At 38.9% G+C, this 22,638-nt stretch overlaps 2 protein-coding genes and 4 non-coding genes across 6 annotated transcripts; 1 reads left to right on the top strand and 5 right to left on the bottom strand.

Annotated features, from left to right (window-relative positions):
- Positions 1-1,755: 1,755 nt before the first annotated feature.
- On the bottom strand, positions 1,756-3,753 carry LOC103401257 (oxygen-evolving enhancer protein 1, chloroplastic). The gene is made up of 2 exons (XM_008339964.3): positions 3,225-3,753; positions 1,756-2,693 (listed from the first exon to the last, which is right to left on the bottom strand). Exons 1-2 carry the CDS (start codon positions 3,465-3,467, stop codon positions 1,938-1,940), a joined length of 999 nt encoding a protein of 332 aa, XP_008338186.1. The 5' UTR covers positions 3,468-3,753; the 3' UTR covers positions 1,756-1,937.
- A 593-nt stretch (positions 3,754-4,346) lies between these two features.
- Positions 4,347-4,420, bottom strand: TRNAI-AAU (transfer RNA isoleucine (anticodon AAU)). Its single transcript has one exon. It is a non-coding gene; the product is annotated as a tRNA-Ile (tRNA).
- A 96-nt stretch (positions 4,421-4,516) lies between these two features.
- TRNAV-AAC (transfer RNA valine (anticodon AAC)) lies at positions 4,517-4,590 on the top strand. Its single transcript has one exon. It is a non-coding gene; the product is annotated as a tRNA-Val (tRNA).
- An 817-nt stretch (positions 4,591-5,407) lies between these two features.
- LOC114821881 (small nucleolar RNA Z105) lies at positions 5,408-5,475 on the bottom strand. The gene has a single exon (XR_003769718.1). It is a non-coding gene; the product is annotated as a small nucleolar RNA Z105 (small nucleolar RNA).
- A 279-nt stretch (positions 5,476-5,754) lies between these two features.
- LOC114821908 (small nucleolar RNA SNOR75) lies at positions 5,755-5,840 on the bottom strand. The gene has a single exon (XR_003769745.1). It is a non-coding gene; the product is annotated as a small nucleolar RNA SNOR75 (small nucleolar RNA).
- A 10,750-nt stretch (positions 5,841-16,590) lies between these two features.
- Positions 16,591-19,749, bottom strand: LOC103401258 (cold-regulated 413 plasma membrane protein 2). The gene is given in 4 exon segments (XM_070814635.1): positions 16,591-16,960; positions 17,362-17,432; positions 17,543-17,652; positions 19,462-19,749. Coding segments are annotated over 4 exon segments (624 nt in total). The 5' UTR covers positions 19,651-19,749; the 3' UTR covers positions 16,591-16,706.
- Between the last annotated feature and the right edge of the window lie 2,889 nt (positions 19,750-22,638).

The following is a 22,638-nucleotide window of genomic DNA, read 5'->3' on the forward strand; positions in this document are numbered from 1 at the left end:
GACATGATAGTGACTGGTGATAATTAGAAGGAGATACAATGCCTTCAAAAGTACCTAGCTATTGAGTTTAAGATGAAAGAATTGGGAGAATTGAAGTATTTTCTTGGAATCGAGGTTGCACGATCCAAGCATGGTATTTTTCTGTCTCAACGGAAATATGTTCTTGATTTATTAGCTGAAACAAGTATGTTAGATTGCAAACCTGTTGATACTCCGATTGAGCAGAATCATCGTCTGGGCTTATTTCTAGATCAAGTTCCTACTCATAAGAAACGGTATAAGAGGCTTGTAGGGAGATTAATTTATTTGTCTCACACTCGCCCTGACATTACTTATGTAGTTAGTGTGGTAAGTCAGTTTATGCACTCACCTAGTGAAGCTCATATGGATGCAGCAACCCGTATTTTGAGATACTTGAAAATGGCTCCTGTCAGAGGCCTGGTTCTTTCCAAGAATGGTCATTTGAATGTCGAAGGGTATACAGATGCAGATTGGGCAGGTTCTATCACTGATCGGCGATCTACATCTGGATACTTTACGTTTGTGGGTGGCAATTTAGTTACTTGGAGAAGCAAGAAACAAAAAGTGGTGGCTAGGTCAAGTGCAGAAGCTGAGTTTCGTGGTATGTCTCATGGTGTATGTGAGTTGTTGTGGTTGAAAAAAAATAGTTGAGAGATCTTGGGTTTAAACCCAAATGTGCTATGAAACTTCATTGTGATAACAAGGCTGTTATTGAGATTACTCATAATCCAGTGCAACATGATCGAACAAAACATGTGGAGATTGATCGACATTTCATTAAGGAAAAATTGGATGTTGGAATTATTATGTTTCCATTTGTGAGATCTGAAGATCAACTTGCTGATGCTCTTACTAAGGCTGTGTCTAATAGTGTGTTTTCCAACTCGCTTGACAAGTTGGGCATGCGTGACATATTTGCACCAACTTGAGGGGAGTGTTGCGAGTTATATATTAGTTAAAGTGTAAATAGTAGTTTATTGTCCCACATTGGTGAAGTACATATGGAATACCAATTGTAACTCCTATATATACTCCACTTTGGAGATTAATGAATATATAAGAAATTTCCAAATATTGTCATATATATTTTTGGTATTTACCATGTTTAGTTTAATATTGGTATTTACCATGTTTAGCTTAATAATATGTTGTATGAAAAACTTTATAAATTAATGTATTAGTGTTTTGTTCAATAAATTCTTGAGATTTTTAATTGTGACTTTATTGTTTGAGGATGCCCCCACTCATACAAATCTCTGACTTCATCCTTGGAAGAGAGAATTGAGAAGTAGAAAAGAGTTGAATTTCAAAATCAATTGTGGTGTATAAGAATGGTACAAACGCTTCTTTATGAGAAGTTTGCCAGAAACTGTAGCAAACTATTTATTTTACAGTCCTCAAAATGAATATTGACTTTCCTATGAATGAACAGTGAGTAATCCAATTTTTATTCCGATGAATAATGAGATTTTTGTCTTCTTTAAATTTAGGACCTGTATTGGCCATCCAACCTTTACACCAAGTTACCTTTTTACGTCACTCTCAAATATTGTAGCGTTACTTCTTTTTATTGCAAACTATCATCTGATACATTTACCTAAAAAAAACACAGTTTTTACGTATGTCATATTTTATAAATAACCATTAGCAGTTTAGGAAGAGTGACTCTTCAAAGAATAACATATAACTTATTTATAAGACACGTTTTGAAGTAAGGGAGGTGTGGAATCAGAATAATTCGAAATTTATCACATTAATAGGCATGATAATATACAAGAAAGATAATGATCTCAGTGATCTCAGTGCTTTTTGTCCAGGATTAGGTTACAAAGAAAGTTCAGCAACACCTTTTTAATTTATAGCAAAATCTGAAACCCGGAATCACATTAATTTAATACATAAGAAGAAAAATGAAACTAATCAAGCTGAGCATACCAAACTCCCTGGATTTTGACATCCTTTGGAGTCTTGGCTCCCAAGTCAGTGTCAGACGGCTGAATGCTCTCAAACACCCCAATCAACTCACCATTCTCAGGCTTGCTCTTTGTCACACTCAGTGTGATCTTCCCTGTTGATGCTGCTGTATTCTTGGTGTTCTCCTTTGCCAACTCCTCCTCGTCTCCTCTGCCACCTGCCGGCAACGCAACCGCATTGTCGTAACCGGTAGATCCTCCTCTTCCCTTGGGGTCCAAGAAAGAGGATCCGCGGTATGATGGTACTAGAAACTCTCCTGTGAAGTTGTCAGGCTTGCCAGAGGCTACGAGCTGCTTGATGGTAAAGAGGAAGGGCACGCGCTCACCTCCCGGGAGCTGGACTGTCACTGCAGCGTAGTCAATTCCGTCTTTCTCTTCAAACTTGACGGTGCCATCTGGGGCAACTTCGAAAGGTCCTTCGATCTCATCGAGAGTGTAGGTTAGGCGGGTCATGAGCTTGGTGTTTTGGAACTCTGGTGGAGCATTCTTGCTCACACTCTCTGCCTTGACTGTGAAGGATGTTGGCTCTAGGCAGAACTTCTTGGCAGTGTACTTGCCAGGCTTGAAAGCGAATGCTTCGGTTCCTCCATCGATGGTTGGGCACTGGTTGGCAGTTCCGGTTCCCTTCACTTCCAAGTAGGTCTTGCTCTGGATTTCGTCGAAGGTCAGCCTCTTTGGAGATCCCTCTGCACCTGCTCCCTGAAAACACAAATGGTGGCCAACAATGACCAAATGTCAATCGCAATTCATCCCCAAAAATGAAATCCAACTATCACTGGCATATGCTGTTGTCAGACTGTCAATCCAAAATGAACTAATGAGATTTATATCAATACTATATGAAATCAAATGATGCTACATTATATTGTTAGATTCTCAATCCCAATTATCAGATGAGCGTACGTCCATATGATATGCTATTATGATTGTTATCCTAACAACATAACATATCAAATATCCGAAATAGAGAACATTACTCTCGTCTGTTGGGACGATCCAGTTCTACAAATTAATGGAGAACATGTGGATATTGCTATATAATTGCACATACAACTAGTCCAACTAATGTTTACCCCCTAACTATAGTCCATAAGTAACTAGCAAGTACTACTTAACATACATTCACAAAAGGTCAAATGCAAACAACTAATCATTGTTCATCTTCTGCACCGAAATTTCAATCACATGAAGCAAAAAACTGAGGAATGAAATGGAATTAGCATAACATACCGAGACAACGAGGGCGGAAGTAGCAAGAGCAAATCCAGCAATCTTAGAAGCATCAAGGCACTTGTGAGCCAAGTCCTTGAGATCAGATTGCAAAGAGCAAGTGAGCCTAGCAGAGGCAGATGGCTCCAAGCCAAAGGCCTTGGAGACACTCTGAGAGGACCTCAGCTGCACACTGGTCCTCGCCGACACGCCGACCTTGGTCGGCTGCATGAGCGTGGCAGCTGCTTGGAGGGAGGCTGCCATGGTTGTTGGTTCACTATGTTTTTTGTGATATCTCACACAATAATTCGAGTACTTGGAAGCGTTTTTGTGTGGCCAATGGAGAGTTATTTGGTGGGAGTAGGATAAAACGGATAGGATAAGGCTTGCTGTGATTGGTGGAATGAAGGTAAAGATATAGATGAGTTGGATGCCAAGTGGCAAGTTCTCATTTGGGATAAAGATACTTGTGGCCAGACAGGTTAGTACATATATCCTTGGCCTCCTGCTCCAAATGTTTCAGGTTCTTAAACTATAACAGTTTATTTGTCTACATTAGGCTTAATACATGGTTACTTATCCGAAACGAGAATATATAAAGTAGGAGTGTCACTCTAATTTTTGACATATTTTACGTTTACTAACATAGGATGAGTGAAAAAGTAAGAAAATTCTACGTTTAAAAATTTGTGTCTCATTCTCGTTTCAACTAGGTATCATTATTGAATATCTATCCCGTGCCTAAACAATTAGACATCGCTTATCTAGGGCCTCAATCATGTTCAAGTGGAAGGAAATATACAAGTTCTCGTTCACATAATTATTAGCAAAGCATAACTTCCTCATCCGAGATATCAATTAGCTCAAGGTGAAGTTTTCACAATTATCGTTGACACATGTCTTCTAAGAAGTTAATATGGTAGTTGATGTAGTGACTATTAAACGATAGATAAAATTATGATCCGTAAAAGTTCCTAGAAGATCATCGCTCTAACTTGATCTTGTTCCGAATGAAGATATCATTTATGTCATTAATGATTAATCCATTCAAAACCCCCCCAAAAAAAAGGAAAAAAAGCATAAAATTTCAAACTCGCTTGCTCAAATTTCAGGCTTAAAAAAGGAAAATCGTAAAAAACAAATTGGCCCATGCAGGTCTCGAACCTGCGACCTTCGCGTTATTAGCACGACGCTCTAACCAGCTGAGCTAATAGGCCTTTTTGTTCAAAGTTTAGAATTATTATTATTAGTAAAAACAAAATAGATACAAAACATGTCATTAAATTGCTTTTAGAGAGTACGATGAGCATCGGGGTTTCGTGGTGTAGTTGGTTATCACGTCAGTCTAACACACTGAAGGTCTCCGGTTCGAACCCGGGCGAAGCCATCATATTTTGAGATTTTTTTCGAGTTTTGTTCTTTGAGGTGTTGTCTCCTGGGGCATATGATGCCTTCCCCTCCTTGATAATATGCAAGTAATTTTTTAAAATCTTAAGACATTGAAAAATTTCATGATATCCTTTTGTTCCACCTTGTCATTGAGATCCTCCATATCATTGAGATCCTCCATACATTCCAATTCAACTTGTGTTCATGCAAACTCTCAGTTTAATGTGTGCCGACATATGCCTAAGTTTCATTTAGGCATTTCGTCAAACAGATGATGGGCCAAAAGGGTCCCAAACTCGACGAGCAAGAGGCTTCCTCCCAGCCATTTTCCGGCCTTCACAAGGTCACCTGACAATTCTTGCCCAACAGCTTAAATTCCAAAATTATGGGATAGCCTAATTAGTTACTCCAAATGTGAATTATGGCATGTTTCAAAACCTTTAATTATTTCCAATGGATTTCGTACAGATTGGGTTCAATGTGTTGATTGACCAGCAACTTCAAATCCTTTTATTTTCATAAATCATGGCAATACCAAACCTGATTACAGAATTGATTTTGTATTTTGTAGCAATTAACCGCTGCTAATGCGAATTAGCATGTTTGTATGCCATTTTATAATTACGAAATTAGACAAGCGAAGAAAAAGAGTAAAAATTGAGAGAGGAGAGAGAAGCTCAAAAGTGCTTGAAACAAAATCATGGGTGCTCCCTCAATGAACACTACATTGAGTTTTATCATCATTGCTACCTCATCATCCTTCTCTCTCTCTAACACTCTACCTAAAATTAAATTAAAATCTGATTAGGAGGCATTCAGTATGAGTAGGAGGTAATTAATTCATCAACAATAAATCAGAAAATACGCATCATCACTATGCCTGTTTTTCAAAAAAAAAAAAGAGAAATTAATAAATTAAGAAGCGAGCGCCGCCTGGAACTGCTAGGCAGACGAAAACGGATCGGTGTCTCTGCCACCGGGAGGCTCAGCATCTGATCAGCAGAGCCGCCCGTTCCGTTTGCATCGGCCAAGACGATCCAATAACATCTTATCTCCTGCATCAGGATCATGGGTAACCTCAAAATCCCAAACAAATAAAACCCCAGAAATTTTTTGAAAACAAATAAAAAGAAGGTTAAAATTTGTGGAAATTGGATAGATTTTCTCTCAGACAAATGCCTCGTTTTGTCGTCACGATTTTATATATGAATGGATCGGACTCGTCATCATTGTTGATCATCACCGAGAAAAACACCCAAAAAGCAAATTGAAAATAAAAATCAAGATTTCAGAACGAATAAACAAAAACTAAAAGAAAGGAGGATTTCTATTGGGAAAAACAGAGAAACAATCGACCGGAAAATCAAAACCAGAATGTTTAAGCTAATTACTACGGAAAGGCGAAGAGAGAGAAGAAAACGGGACAGCTATTTCGACTGCTTGTCCGTCGACCAGATATTGTGCTGCTTTTATAGGGCTCAGTGGGACTGATTAGGGTTAGGGTTTTGGGTATTCGGTGTTGGGCGAATTTACGAATCAGCCATTATTTCGGCCGAACAGTGCAACCATGGGCCTAGGTTTTGATGAGGAGTTTTGGGCTTTGCTCTGTCTGAACATGAGAATTTTGAACTTGGTCTTTACTAAGAGCAATTCCACCCCAGTGGAATTTGCCCAGGACCCAACACAAAAACAAGGCCAGCACCCTGTCAACCAAGTCCACCCCCTCAACTTGATTGGTACCCAGCCCGAGCTGGGCTCTGGCCCGGCCCAAACGAGACTGAGCAAGAAGCTGGGCAGTTTGCCTGGCGCATGCGCTTCACGGAGGCGCTGGCGCGAGTGCCCGACAAGATTTCAGATGACGGGCCCGCGTGCAGGCGCACTCAGTTCCCCCCCCCCCCCGAGTTGGCGACGTGGCTCCCTTTGTGCCGTTGGATTTCCAACGGCTAGTTTTCTAGACCGTTGGATTTCCAACGGTAAAAAAAATTTAAATTTTACTTTAAAAATAAACCGTCGGATCAAAGATCAACGGTCCACGTTTTTTTTCACAAAAAAGTAAAAAAAAAAGGCCCAATGGTCAGAAATATGACCGTTGGCCACGTGGCAACTCCCTGTCTCTTGGATTTGAATATTTTTCAAATCCAACGGTCCAGATTAATTAACTATATTAAAATTCATTAAAAATTATTAAAAAAATACAGAAAAATTATTAAAAAATACAGAAAATTTTGAAAAATGTTAAATTTTTTCCTATAAATACCTAACCCTCATCTTCCACCTTTACACTACATTTCAATATTTTCTACACTTTCTATACTATCTACATTTCAATATTTTCTACACTTTAAGAGAAAAAAATGTCTTCGTGGAAGCTCATTGAAGATATTACGTTGTGTGAATGTTGGGTTCACACTACTTATGACCCGATTACGGGTAATGAGATGGATAAGCGAGAAATGTGGAGTAAAATTACGAAAGCGTTTTGCGATGTACATGGAGAAAACGCCAGAACTAGTCAAGGTCTTCAAGGTCGTTGGAAAAAACTCAACGCATCCTTTACTTGTTGGAAAAACGCCATCTCTCATGCTTCCGGTAACCTCCGTAGTGGGACAAGTTTAGCAGATCAAGTGACAATATTTTTATTTATTTATATGCATTCCACCCACATCAATATTTTGATTTATTTAATTTCGTATGTAATTTTTATGTTATTTCTTATGTAATTTTTATATCCATTCCACCCGCATCAAAATTTTAATTTATTTAATTTCTTATGTAATTTTTATTTAATTTGTTATGTCATTTTTTTGTAATTTATATACATTCCACCCGTATCAATATTTTGAATTTATTTATTTGTGTTACACCCGCATTTTTTAACACTATGTTATCCCACATTTTTATAGACACTACAAGCTCAAGCATTCTACAATTCAAAGAACGGGAACAAATCATTCACTAGATGGGAATGTTGGCAAATTGTCAAAGATTGCCCTAAATACAAAATTGTGGCAACTGGTCCAGAAGTTGTCATGCACGGTATGGGTCTACATAGTTCTCCAGAACCAGACATGGCCGAACAAGAAGCCGACACATTTCAAGACACGGAATGGACGCCTGAACAAGGCCCGAGACCCAACCGACTCGTCAGTCCCTCAAGCCCGTAGGTAAAAAGACGTCAAAGAAAAAAGGTAGTTCTTCCAAGAATGACTACACTAAATATATGGAGGAACTTGCTCGCCAAGGTGAACTGAACATGGCACGAGAAAAGGTTAGAAATGAGGAAAAAGTTGCTGCTATGGCAGCAATATTAGCAGCTACTGAGGCCCGTGATGCGGCGGCTGAGAGACAAAGAGAAGTAGTTAATCGAGAGAACGAGCTGGTTAGAGAAGCACTTCATCGAGAAAATGAATTGCTTCGAGAAGAAAGGATGGCTCAAGCAGATCGTGACACTATGAGCAAGTCTCTAGTAGGACTGTCTCCGAATTCTAAATATGTTTGGACATCGGAAAAAAGAGATGTCATGCGAAGGAGGCGTGCAAGAGATGCGGAAACAAGTCAAGGGGGTTCTAGCTACTTTTGTGACAACCAAGATCCTAGCACCACATATCCTAACTCGAGAGACTTTGTATAATTTTTATGTATTTTTTATGTTTTTTCTTTCTTTTTTTCTTTTGAACTTTATTTAATTTCTTATGTAATTTCTTTTTTTTTTCTTTTTTTAGGTTTGAACTTTATTTAATTTCTTATGTTTTTTTCTTTTTTTAGGTTTGAACTTTATTTAATTTCTTATGTAATTTTTATGTTATTTCTTATTTATTTTTAAAACTTTATTTATTTTTATTTAATTTATTATGCAATTTTAATGTAATTCTTTATTTATTTTTAAAACTTTATTTCTTTTGTACTTTATTTAAACACATGAAATAAGATTACATAAACTCACCAAATAAATTTAAAAACAAAACACACTACATAGAATTACATAAACTCACCAAATAAATAGAATTACATAAACTCACCAAATAAACTTAAAAACAAAACACACTACATAGAATTACATAAACTTACCAAATAAATAGAATTACATAAACTCACCAAATAAACTTAAAAACAAAACACACTACATAGAATTACATAAACTTAAAAAAAAAATACAATTTATTCTTCAACCACAAGCCTCATTCTAATTATCTTCACCTTCATGCAATCCCCACTGGTGCTCAATCAAGTCATTCTGGCGGGTTACGTGCCAGTATGGCTCTTGCACATTAGTGTACCGCTAAACGATCAATTCATTGTAACGTCCATCGCGTTCCAACAGCTCGTGTTGCACTGGATCTTCGGTCCCATCATGAGCATAATAGATACGTGTTCTTGAGTTGTTCATCGGATCCGGCTCATATTCATCGACGGCATCATAATCATACTCATCTTCAACAATCATGTTATGGAGAATAATACACGTCATCATGATCTCATCTTCAACAATCATGTTATGGAGAATAATACACGTCATCATGATGGATCGAAGAGCCTCGACATCAAACATTCTAGCTGCAGCCCTGATAATCGCCCAACGAGCTTGCAGGATACCAAAACAACGCTCGACATCCTTCCTACACCCTTCTTGACATTTTGCAAAGTGTTTTTCCTTTTCAGTCTGTGGATGTGGCACTGTTTTGACAAATGTTGACCACCTTGGGTAAATGCCATCTGCAAAGTAGTATGATCCCTCGTATTGGGTACCATTAACCCAATATGTGCATCTCGGCGAGTTTCCTTGCAGCAGTTCATCGAACACTGGGGATTGGGCAAGGACATTTAAGTCATTTTGAGCTCCTGGAACACCAAAAAAAACATGCCAAATCCATGTATCAAATGAAGCCACCGCTTCCAAAATGATGTTTTTAGCTCATTTTCTGTTGCCATATGCTCCTTGCCACGCACTTGGACAGTTTTTCCAAGTCCAGTGCATGCAGTCCATGCTTCCAATCATGCCAGGGAAGCCTCGCATCTCACCCTTCCTCAGAAGCCTTCGCATGTCCCTTAGCGTGGGTGTCCGGAGGTACTCATTGGTGTAGAGGGCTTCAATTGCAGAGCAAAATCGTATCAGGGACTCCAAAACAGTTGTTTTTCCCATCCTCGCGATCTCATCCACTTGATCTGCAGATGCTCCATATGCAAGCATTCGCAAGGATGCCGTAATTTGTTGCTCGGGAATAAGACCTAGAACATGAAAAGCATCCTCTTTTTGCACAAAGTATGAATCATGGTTGCAAATATCACCATGATTTTGTTGAACAAATTTCGTTGTATTCTAAAACACCGTCTAAAAATATGATCAGGGAATATGCTATTGGGAATAAAATAATCTTCCAATAGATTTTTACCTCGTTTTTCCCTTTTTCTATCGAGGTTTGCAACACGTCTTGGTTTGGCTATCTGACCCACGGCTTCCATGACACGGCGGGAATGTGAGGCCTTCTGCCTTCTATGGTGATCATCCTCATCCTTCTCCATGAAGAAAGCCTCATCTCCACCTCCACCTCCACCTTCCTCGAGATTGGCCAATTCTGCCTGTTGTGCCAACAACCTTTGTTGTTGCTCCTGCAACTGTTTATACACCCTTCTTGAAGAAGACATTGTAATAAGAACTCAAGATTTGAAAACGATGAACAAGGATTCTGAGCTAAAAAGAAGGATTGAGCTTGGTGTGAGGATGGATGTAGGGATGTAGGGTTTATATGGACAAAAAAAAGAAAGGATGAGGTTCTGGACAATGCCACGTGGCACTACGTGATTGGTTGAAAATCTTATCGAAATCTTGGCTAAATTATTGTAAACTGGAAGTGACACGTGGCGTGTCGGGATTGGTCGAAAATATTATCGGAAATCTATCCACAAAATAGTACGTTCAGATAATGACACATGGCATGACATGATTGGTTGAAAATCTTATCGAAATCTTGGCTAAATTATTGTAAAACGGAAGTGACATGTGGCGTGTCGGGATTGGTTGAAAATCTTAGCGGAAATCTATTCACAAAATAGTACGTTTAGATAATGACATGTGGCGTGACGAGATTGGTTAAAAATCCTATCCGAAATTAAAACTATTTTATTTTTTTATTCTTTTAGACAAAATTTTAAAATATTTTAAATGGGCTGGGTGCCAGCGCATTTTGTAGGGATGGAGATCGTTTGTGCCAGTGCATTTTTTCACTAGGTGCCAGCGTATTTTTTTAGGGGTGGAGATGCCTTGGCCTATTACTGTTCATTGGAGTCTGTTACTGTTCATTTGAGTGGATAAATGCGCTGGGTGCTGGCGCAAAGTCCTTAGGGGTGGAATTGCTCTAATGTGATGTGGTTCGGCCTAAAAATGGACGAGGTGGCGCCCACACACTACATGTGTTTGTATTTTTTTTATTTCTAGAAAAGTATATGTGGGTATTAAAAGCTTCTTTAGAAGTTCTTTTAAGATAATTTAAAGGCGTTTTCAAAACATCAAAATGCCTATTGTGTGGCACTTACATTTTTATTACAAATGTAATGTGATTTTATTAAAAAAGCTTCTAAGCATAAGTGCTTTTAAAGAAACAGTTCCAAACGAGCCTGTATTTTTTAGCGTGAAATTTATTGGCAATGATGAAAGTAGCATATTAATAGTTAAGCAAAATTTTATACAAATTTTATGTGGTATTCTAGTTGTGCCAATCAATGAAATGCTTCCCATGCCATACACACAATTCCTTTAAACCTAACTCCCACCAAGCTAACATGAATTCAAGACAAGTGGTTTCACAAGGCTTACTAGAGAGGTTGAGGTGTGGAAGGTTACGAAGGTTTGCAAGTCCCACGGACACTCAATAAGGGAGACTTTGGAATACTTGGGAGCACGAAAGTCTAAATCCATTACTTGGAGTAATCTAATGTGGTGTTAACAATGAGATACTTTGCAGATTCTTTGTCTATAGGAAGAAAAAGGAAAGTGTTCTATATAAATTAAGCAGAAGCCTGATCAACAGATATATAGAAATTATAGCTTTAATTTGTGATATATTTTTCATAGGTTCAATGTACAATGGTTCGGGTATATATGAGGAATGAGGTAGAAAGAAAGAGAGAAGAAAGAAAGCTGAAAAACAGCTGACAGAAAAGAGAAGAAAGAAAGTAGTCGACAAAGACTAAGAAAAGCAAAAGCAAACTAGCCTTATACTCATTACTAATTATACTACCTAGCCTAGTCCAAGCCTTAAATCATTTCCCTTAAATCAAGGAAAACATACTCATCTCCCTTAAATCAAGGAAAACATACTCATTACTTTCAACACTCTCCCTCAAGCTGGATCGAGGAGGTTCACTGAGCCAAGCTTGCCCAATAACCGATGAAACTGAGCTGATGCTAGTGCCTTTGTAAAGAGATCTGCCAGTTGATCATGGCTTCGTGTGAACATGGTCCGGATGATTTGAGTTTAAACTTGAGCTCTGATGAAATGACAATCCACTTCAATATGTTTAGTTTTTTCATGGAACACAGGATTGGCAGCAATGTGCATGGCTGCCTGATTATCACACATAAGTGACATAGGAGTAAAACTAGGAAACCCTAAGTCTGAAAGAAGCCCTTTAAGCCAAATGAGTTCACAAGCAGTGGCTGCCATGGCTCGATACTCAGCCTCTGTGCTGGAACAAGCAATTACCTGTTGTTTCTTACTCTTCTATGTGACAAGGTTTCCACCAACAAATGTACAATAGCCTGTGATTGATTTCTTATCAATTGCATTACCTGCCTAGTCTGCATCTGTGTAGCCACTAATGACAGTGGAATGATTGTTTTGTATTGTAATTCCTTGCCCTATTGAACCCTTAAGATAACGAATGATTCTCTTAACAATGTTAAGGTGATCAACAATGGGAGAGTGCATGAACTGACTAGCCAAGCTCACTGCATATGTGATATATGGACGAGTGATAGTGAGGTATATGAGTTTGCCTACTAATCGTTGATAGTAGCTTACATCATGCATGGCTTCTCCATCTATGCTGAGCTTCAGTTTACAATCAACGGGAGTGATAACAGGCTTGCAGTCAAGCATTTTTGCTTCTTGGAGGAGGTCTAATACATATTTCCGTTGATGTAGAAACAGTCATTTTGAAGATGTTGCCATTTCGATCCCCAAAAAATACTTTAACCTCCCCAAATCTTTAATAGCGAAAACTTGATGTAGTGAGAGTTTTAGTGCCTCAATCTCCACGGTACTATCTCCAGTGATGATAAGATCATCAACATAGATAAGGACCACCAACTTCCCCCTGGTGCCAGTTCTTACAAATAACGAATAATCAGCATTACATCGCACGAATCCAGCCTTTTTCAGAACAGAACTGAGCTTGGCATACCAAGCTCTTGGTGATTGTTTCAATCCGTATATTGCCTTATGCAATTTGCAAACCATGTTGCCTTTGATACCATCATAGCCTGGAGGAGGTTGCATATACACTTATTCCTGCAACTCGCCGTGAAGGAAAGCATTCTTCACGTCCATTTGGTAGAGTGACCACCCACAATTGATTGCAACTGAAAGTAAAACCCTGACTGAGTTCATCTTGGCCACCGGTGCAAATGTTTCCTTATAATCTACTCCAAAGGTTTGGGTGAAACCTCGAGCAACAAGTCTAACCTTGTGTCTCTCGATAGATCCATCAGCTTTGAATTTAGTCTTGTAAATCCAACGACTTCCAATAGCCTTTTTTCTTGGTGGTAGTTGAACTAGGCTTCAGGAGCAATTCTCTTCCAGTGCACGAATCTCTTATGTCATGGCTTGGTTCCATTGTGGGAGAAGAGAAGCTTCTTGAAAGCTTCTTGGTTCATAGTGCTTATCAATTTCACTGAGAAATGTAGCATGAGATGTTAAGAACTTACTAAAGCTGATACATTCATTGATTGGATGTCGTGAGGCATATGTAACATAGTCCTGCAACCTAGCTTGAGGTTTTCTGATTCGAGGAGGATTTATTTTAATCACCTGAGACTCTGTAGAGGGCAGAGAATGATCAGAGTATGGCTCGTCTTCACTCTCACTGGCAGTAATTTGGTCAGTTTGAACTTCTTCACAATTTGGACTCATAATGACTAATCTCTTTTCCAACATCGGATGATTAAAGTTTTAAGGGAGTGGGAACATGTCAACTAAATCCTCCCCCTGACTTGTAAAATAGGGACAGTCTTCTTCGAACTTCACATCTCTTGAAACTGTGCACTTCTTAGTGACTGGATTAAAGCACTTGTATCCCTTTTGGGTGGTCGAGTATCCCATAAACACACACTTGGTTGCCCTGGCATCTAGTTAATCACGGTTCAAGGTTTGAATGTGAACAAAACAAACACAACCAAACACCTTGAGATGTGTCAAATCTATTTTCTTCCCCTTAAGAACTTCATAGAGAGATTTAAACCCTAGCACACGACTTGGAAGTCGATTGATGAGATAAGTAGCAATAAGGATGGCAAACGACCAAAATTTCTTTGGAACGTGCATGTGAATCATGAGAGCACGAGTCTTCTCCAAGAGATCTCTATTTTTCCTTTCGGCTACTCCATTTTATTGGGGAGTCCCCACACAGCTGGTTTGATGTATGATACCCTGAGAACTTATGTATTGAAGCATGTTGTTGGATAGAAATTCAGTGCCATTATTTGACCTTAAAACCTTAATGTTTGATTGAAATTGCGTTTTAACATGCATGTGAAACTCTTTGAAAATGGTAGGGACTTCACTCTTTGATTTCATAAGATATAGAAAACTTGTTCGAGAGAAATCATCAACAAATAGAACAAAGTATTTAAACCCTTCCATTGATTCAGTTGTAGGTCCCCATACATCGGTGTGTACCATTTCAAAAGGTTTACTTGTCCTAGACATTGAATTACCAAAAGGTAGCCTAGTAAACTTAGAAAATTGACAAGTATCACAAGTAGGATACAGGTTACAAAAATTTGGAAACAATTTAGACAAGACAACTTCAGAGGGGTGAGCTAATCTCCTATGCCAAAGTTGGTTTTCATCTATGGACTTCGATTGAGCTTGAAGAGCCTGAGTGAAACATGGATTCTTGCACAGGTAGTAAAGTCCATTTATGAAGACCCCTTCACCAATCATCTTCATGGTGAGAACATCCTGAAACATCACATTATTTGGTGAGAAAATAGCACGGCAGTTTAGGGTGTTGGTGATCTTTCCAATTGACAAAAGTTGGAAAGGAAAGGTTGGTACATAGAGGACAGTGGAAGATGTTTTTTGAGAGAGTAAGTTTATTTTTCCTTTTCCCAAAACTAAGACATTTTTTCCATTTGCAACAGACACATGTGAGGGGCTTGAAATTTTTTTTAAAATGATGTAAAATTGTAACTTTGTAAGTTTGTTTGTCATATGATCTGTGGTGCCTAAATCAATTATCCAACAATCAGTTTCAGTACTAGTTAATAGGGCAGTAGTAAAGGCTTTGAGTATACTTGATGCTTCTCCCTTTGGAACTTTCTCATTTCCAGCAAGAAAGCCAGCAAATTGTCCCAACATAGCTGTGTGACTACCCTCTTCATTGCCTTGACCATGTGAGCCTCCTCCATGCCCCTTACTTTATAAGTAAGCTGCAAATTCATTGATCAATGACAATGGATTGGCAGTGAACTCCATGGATCCTTGTGAAATAATAGGAGTGTGAGCATTAGCAAGTTGTGCCTTGAAATGAGGTTGAAATTGTTGTGAGGACCTTGGTATCATATTTCCATCTTTGCTGAACTTAGGCTTGAGTTCAGGATGAAGTTCCCAACACTTGTCTTCCACATGACCAACACCATTGCAATATTTGCATTTTAGATGTGTGTTTCTTCCCTTGTATACCTTGGCTTCTGAGTTTTTGTAATTTGATGCATATGCCCGAGTCTCCGTTAATCTGGGGTTATGATCAACATTCATAACCTTCTTCCTTGCTTCTTCTCGTTGGATAGTTGCACAAACATTGTTGAAGGTAGGCAGGTCTTGACTCATCAAGATGTGACTCCTTAGGTCCTCGTACTCAGAGCTCAAACTCCCTAATAGCTAATCAATTTTGTCTTCCTCAGCTCGTTTTAGGAGAATGGTAGGATCTGTAGTATGAGGGAGATATACATCAAACTCATTCCACATGGCTTTGAGGCTCCCAAGCTGTTGAACAAATGTTTTCCCTTCTTGTTGAGCACTGGCAATGTCCTTCTTTAATTAGAAGACCCGTGCATAGTTGTTTTGATTTCCATACATATCCTGCAAAGCTTTCCAAAGATCATGTGCAGAATTGGAGTAGCTAAAAATTTCAGCAACATGTTTCTCCATGGTGTTGAGCAACAAGGACATGACAAGTTGGTCTTTGCAGAGCCATGCATCGTATGTAGAGGAAGAACGGTCTGGAGCTTCCACGCTTCCATTTACAAACCCTAACTTCCCTTTGCCTCCGAGAGCTAGTGAAACAACTCAGGACCAAGGAAGATAATTGAACTCGTTCAAGAGAACTGAACATAAACGTTGATTGGTGTTAACCTCAACGTCTGAGAAGTTTGGAGAGAGATTGTGCCGGGTTTCCTCATCATGGTTCACATAACTTTCTTCAGCCATGACTTAGACTTTGAAAGAAAGAAAAAATCACAGCAGCAAGAATGGCAGAGACAAGTTACAAAAGAACCTGCTCTGATACCATATAGAAATTATAGCTTTAATTTGTGATATATTTTTCATAGGTTCAATGTACAATGGTTCAGGTATATATGAGGAAGGAGGTAGAAAGAAAGATAGAAGAAAGAAAGCTGAAAAACAGCTGACAGAAAAGAGAAGAGAAGAAATAAAGTAGTTGACAAAGACTAAGAAAAGCAAAAGCAAACTAGCCTACTCATTACTAATTATACTACCTAGCCTAGTCTAAGCCTTAAATCATTTCCCTTAAATCAAGGAAAACATACTCATCTCCCTTAAATCAAGGAAAACATACTCATTACTTTCAACAAGATACAATTGGCAATAAAATCGAAATTGCTTCATAGTTGAGGACATAAACAATGGTAGAAACTGTTGTTAACTAGAATGCTTAGATGAAATGGAGAACCAATGCCCAGACAGGGTAAACCAAGAGAAGGATGATTCCGAGCGTGTTCGATATTCCATGCCTTTGTGTAAAAGAATTTCGGAATCCACCTGATGCCCGGATGTGCTCTTGCAGCAGGTAACAACCGATGAGAAGACAGATCAAGACGCCAACCCAGCTATCCTTCAAAGTGTGCGCAAAGAAGTTTGGAGCCACAACCAGAAGAAGGATCAATGATCCTGGCATCTCTAGCCAATCTGCAATGAAGTACCACAGTTAAATAGGACGCAGAAAAAGGAGTTTATATCTTCATTTTTTCCCCATGTCAAGGCAGATTTTGAGTTCTAACTTTTCAGATATAGCTGCCAAATTGTGTTGGGCAAAACAGGTTTAAGCTTGAAGGACAAGGTATCACTTTCGCTTGCGATGTTGCATGTATTTCCAACCGTTATATGTCCTTGAAGATTTTGCTCAGGTTAACAGTTTCAGATTTCGGGGATAATGGTAAACGGACACCAGTAGTGCTACCGACCTACAAGGACTTGGAGCTACAGTACAATGTTTGATATCCGGTGGGTTTACTAGAAGGGTTGAAAGGTGAATTCGATTAGCACAGCGATTGTAGACGTCTCAAATAATTAGCAACTTGAGCATATACCTGGGAAATGCCTTGGGAAGAAAAGCCTCAGTACAACGGCAACAAAAGCAATCCATCTTCCCACCTCTCCTCTGAATTATATTGAAACAATGTCAATAAGTTGAGATTAGTGAGAACCAAAGATGGATTTATAAAATTAAATAAGTTGAGATTATTGTGCACCAATAACCGAATTCATCACCTTAGGAGGTCGAACAGCATTGAAGGAAGACTGAAGAAAATGTAGGGGATTAAAAGTGAAGTCAGCATATTTGTTCTCCAGTTTGTCCGGTCCAGTATCACAACAAATATCTGCAGCATCGGAAATACTTTGTGAGATGAAATTTGTACTTGTCAAGAAAATGAAACCTGGAAATTTATGAGGCTGAAGCTGCCATCAAGGAAAACATGCCCTAACATGGCATCTCAGATCGGTTTCAGTGGTTAATGGTACAGAATTGAAGCACATCCATCATATGGTTAAAATAAAAGAGCTAATTATCAGGAGAAAATAAAATGGAATTCAAGCTATGGAAATCAAACTAACTCTTAAGTGAAAATTACACCACGAAACTGCAAGAATGTCTAAAGCAGTTGTTGTTCTTATGGTTTCTCATCCGATCCTTTCGGTATCCGTCTATCCAAGCATATCAAAGACTAGAAATTAAGCATTTCTCCTTTTTACAGTGCTAGGAGTCATATCCATCATAACCACATGCTAGAAATGAAGAAAACACCATTTGAGGGTAGAACATGAGATGCAAATTTCACGTGAAGTTGGCCAAGAAACCACACTCACCTCCCGCAAATTTTAGCAAGAAATTTGGCGGGATGAGAGCAAACATGCCCAAGCCAGTGTAACGAATAGAAGCCTACAATGAACTACATACTAAGGCATAAGTTCGTTGGTATGGTAAAATAACTCCAAAGCCTATGAATTACGATAACAACTTTCTCCAATTTCAATCCATTGATGTCCAAGCAGAAGTTATGGTCTAAGTGTTAAGTGAACACGTATGGAAATCGACGTCAGAATTGATGTACTCGTAGCCTACACCACCCAAGGCAAACAGTAGGTTGAGGTATATACGATGAATGTATGATTTGTTGAACCTTACTCAGCTACAAGCCTAATTAACCTATTTGAACTTATTTCAACAATACAAGAAGAATGGTAACCATTTACCATAAACCTGGACAAAAGAAATTCAACATAGCAAAAAGACCAAATAAAACTAATCAATGGATACTTGGTAGTGTCAATGTCTTTCTGGACTATTGAGTACTGACCATGGGTTCCCACACTCATTTTCTCATTCTACACATTCTTGTTTATTTCTCTCCATTGATTCTCTTTTGATTTCGTGAATCCGACGATCAGAATAAACAAGAGTGGGTTCTCTCTTACAACCGGTGACACCATGCAGATGACAAGTATATAACGAATAGGAGATATACCATTTAAACACAATACAATCATCTATATCATCAATCACACCACTAAAACTATGCATTGGCTACAAGACAGAATCTCTCGTGACTTAGGCCACATCTAAAAGACAAAATGACAATGGATATTCCAAATTTATAAAAAGGCTTATATCTGGAAGGATAAGAACTAGTTAATATGCAGGTAAGTGCTGTACTTTATTTATACATACATACATATATATATCCCAAAAAATAAAGTATTAGATTCTAATTTAATAATTGAAAAATCAAGAGAGGCGCACATCACTGACGCAATTTTATATTATTCTTCTGAAAGATCACAGTTTGGATTGCACACTATTTTCGAATTGCAACAAAGAAAATCAAATCTTAATTCCCACTTCCCCAATTCAACTCATTAACAAAAACTCATCAAAGCAACTTGATCCCCAAGGATACAAATAACAAGACATTTCATCAAACACTTGGAGGGTTTGTGTAATTCAGTATACCAAGTAGTCTGGTTTTTTAACAATCGTCACCGTTCAATTTCTTACCCTCAATTTTCTCCGTTCATTTCCCCAACTATTCCATAGTATAGGGCTATTAAAGAAAAATTGTCATTTGAGAACAGAACATAAGATAACATGTAAAAACACAAAATTTGAGAGTGGGAATTACAAAATCGACTCACATGGCGGCAAAGAAGGCAACCCATTTGAGAAAAGAAGTCCCAAAACCCAAACCACCAAGCTTGGTGGCATCACTGATGAGTCTCTTGGCTGCAATCTTGAGCTCTTTGATATCTGAATCTATCAACTCACTAGTTTTCGGGTCATCACTTTTCAGAGCCAGATACCCCATCCCCTTCCTCCCCATATTTTTTTTTATTTGATTTTCTGCTAAATTTCTCGCTTCAGATTTGAGAAAATGCAAGTCCTGTACTGTACAGAGGTACAACAAAGGCAGTGTTGGCGCTTTGGACTTAGTATGTCACACTATATCTACTGTGTGGGGTCCCTTGGTTTGAGGTTACACGTGTCAGAGAATGTAAAACGGTGGAGACTGGATCGGATCCTAACTGTTTTTCCGGCTTCTAGGTTTTGACTGTTGGATCCGGTTGGGGTCCACGTGGCTTCCCGTCATAGGCTTTTTTTTTTTTTTTGGAAGACTGGAAATTTTCATAATTAGGACGAAAGCCAACAGTACAAGGAAAGCCCACAAGAGGGGCAAGCATAGCAAAACACACGAAATGTGTGAAGGACACCAGCATAAGGACGCTACCACAAAGGCCAGACGACATCCCAACATGCCCCAACAACAAAAATACACTTACGGAGAGCAAGGAAGACCATCCTTGTTAAGAATGTGAATCAATGAAGATGGGGGTCGTCTAACCCAAATGTTGCTGCACATCTCCATGTTCTGCCTCGACGCTAAAAGGCCTGCCGTCTAGTTGGTCGATCTTGGAACCCAAGACCAGCGACAACCTTGGAAAGAGGTCCCCAAACTCAAGATGTTTTCCAAGATTGGAAACACTTCCCAGCTGCCATTAGAAATATCTCCTTTCAAGGAAGAGACCACCTCTAGCGAATTAGACTCCGCAACAACCCAACCAAAACCCAGCTTAGCCGCCAACTCACATCCTTTTAGCATCGTCATCGCCTCCGCAAACACCACCGACGGAGCCACAATAGAATGTTTATGAGCCGCCACAAATTGACCTTTATGGTCACGCACACCGCAGCTAAATTGGCCCAACCATACACCGTGGACCAACTAGCATCCACATTGATTTTGATGTAGAGGCAAATAAAGAGCACCAACAAGGATCTACCCTGGAGGAAGCAGGATAGATCGGGATATAATAGATTTTGGGACATTCACCTCCCAAAAGGAAGCCAATGATAAGGAAATAACATGCAGAACCTGGGAGGGAACAATGGTTAAAGCATTAAAGACATAATTACACATTGCCTTCCAGATATGCCAACAAGAAAAAACAATAATAGAAAGGAGCCTTGATTTGTCCTGCGGGTGAGAAGCCAAATTTATCATATCTTGGATCCAGTTATTAAAAGAAGAAACCCCATCACCCATCATCCGAAGACCAAGTTGTCCACCAAACCAAATTGGCTCAACCCAAGGACATCGCAATAGCATATGCGTAACTTATTCCTCCTGATTCTTGCAAATTGGACACATAGGTGATAAGGCCGACCGACGCAAAAATAACCCCTTCATCGTGGCCAACGCTTCCCTCACAGCCCGCCTCGGAGGCTATTATTGAACTATTGAAGGACTAGAGAAATTTTTCATTTTGTCCACAACACGAAGTGATACATTATTATATAAAAGAGAATTTTTATCTTTTAAGTGTTATTCCACTTATATGTACCACCTCGTTTTCTAAGCACCTAACATGAGGAGTTATTTTGCTGGGTTAGATCCACTTGGATTTTGATTACAATCTCAAGCTCATCCAAATAACTGCTGATGTTAGGTGCTTGCCCAAGTTTCTAATCAGTGATCAAGCCCAAGAAAACATCAAACCAAACGGTTTTTCGTCATATTCTCTGTCAAGGTAGCATTACTTTTTAAAGTGCCATGTAAGCTATCCAAGTAGAATTTGAAGAACTATTATTTTCTAATGGTGTTTGGTGTGCGTTCGTATTAGATAGCCATCGGATTAAATAATCCGGCCCCACTTACATTATACGATAAGCACCCATTTCCTTATCCCCTCTAAAACCACGGTACAATTTAGTCGGCTTCCTGAGAACGCACCCCTCACTTTCTCCTTCCTCCGAAGACACACTCTCACTCTCTCTTCCTCTTTAGACGGTAGAAGAAAATCTCTCGCTCTCTCCTTCCTCTCCAACCGCACCAGTCCTTTCCAAACGCACTGCTCCCAGGTTTATCTTCTCATTCTTCTTCTTCTTCCCAGGTTCCGCCCCTCCCTCTGTTCTTCCCCCCTCTTTCTATTTTTCTTGCAATTTTCTTTCAATTGTTTGAATCTAGTTATTGTTTTCTCTGTAATTATGCAATTGATTATGTAATTTTGTGTTTTAATTAGAATTTTCAAATTTAATTTGTTGTTGGGGTCGAATACTTGAGACTCGAAGCTCTCAAAGGCCATTTCCTTTTTTCTTGAATTCCTGCGATTCTCTTATCCAAAACCTTCGAACCCTTTTCTAGAATTTCAATCACAACCCACCGAGTGGAAGAGAAAGAGGACAAACTCTGCATGTTTGGGTGATGAGATTGGCATCCATTGGGAAGAAAACCCTGCAATGGAGCAACATTGGAAGAAGGGCAACGTGAATGAGAAGTATGATCAGTGTTTGAGATGTGAAATTCGTCATCTTCACGAGCAGGAAAAATAGTTTGTGAGAATTCGGGCAGATGTTTTTAATAGAGATTAATGCATTCTACAACTTGAACGAGAAGTATGATCAGTGTTTGAGATGTGAAACTTGTCAAAAAAAAAAAAATTTCTCCCCCTTTCTTATCTGGTTCAGTACCAAACAGTGTAAATAATACGGTCATTAGTCTGATACTGCACCAAACGCTCGACTAATTTAGTCAATATTATCCGATGACTATTTATCATATCCGACAGAAATAATCAGTACAATTCAAGCTATCAAACGAGATCTCAATATTTTCTTTGTCAGAACTCAAGTTATTCGCACTAATCATCATGATTCATGAACATCCAAGAAATCATGTGCACGCTCTCTCTCTCTCATCTTACCAATCAACTCAACAAAAAACCCAGATGAGAGACAAGCTGTTATCATATCTGCAGCTTCCAAAAGTCATACCAAAAACTGTTTTTACAAAAAAAGCAAAAGCCGAATTGCA

The sequence above is a fragment of the Malus domestica genome, chromosome 15, assembly GCF_042453785.1.
Source record: "Malus domestica chromosome 15, GDT2T_hap1".
Lineage (NCBI taxonomy): Eukaryota > Viridiplantae > Streptophyta > Magnoliopsida > Rosales > Rosaceae > Malus > Malus domestica.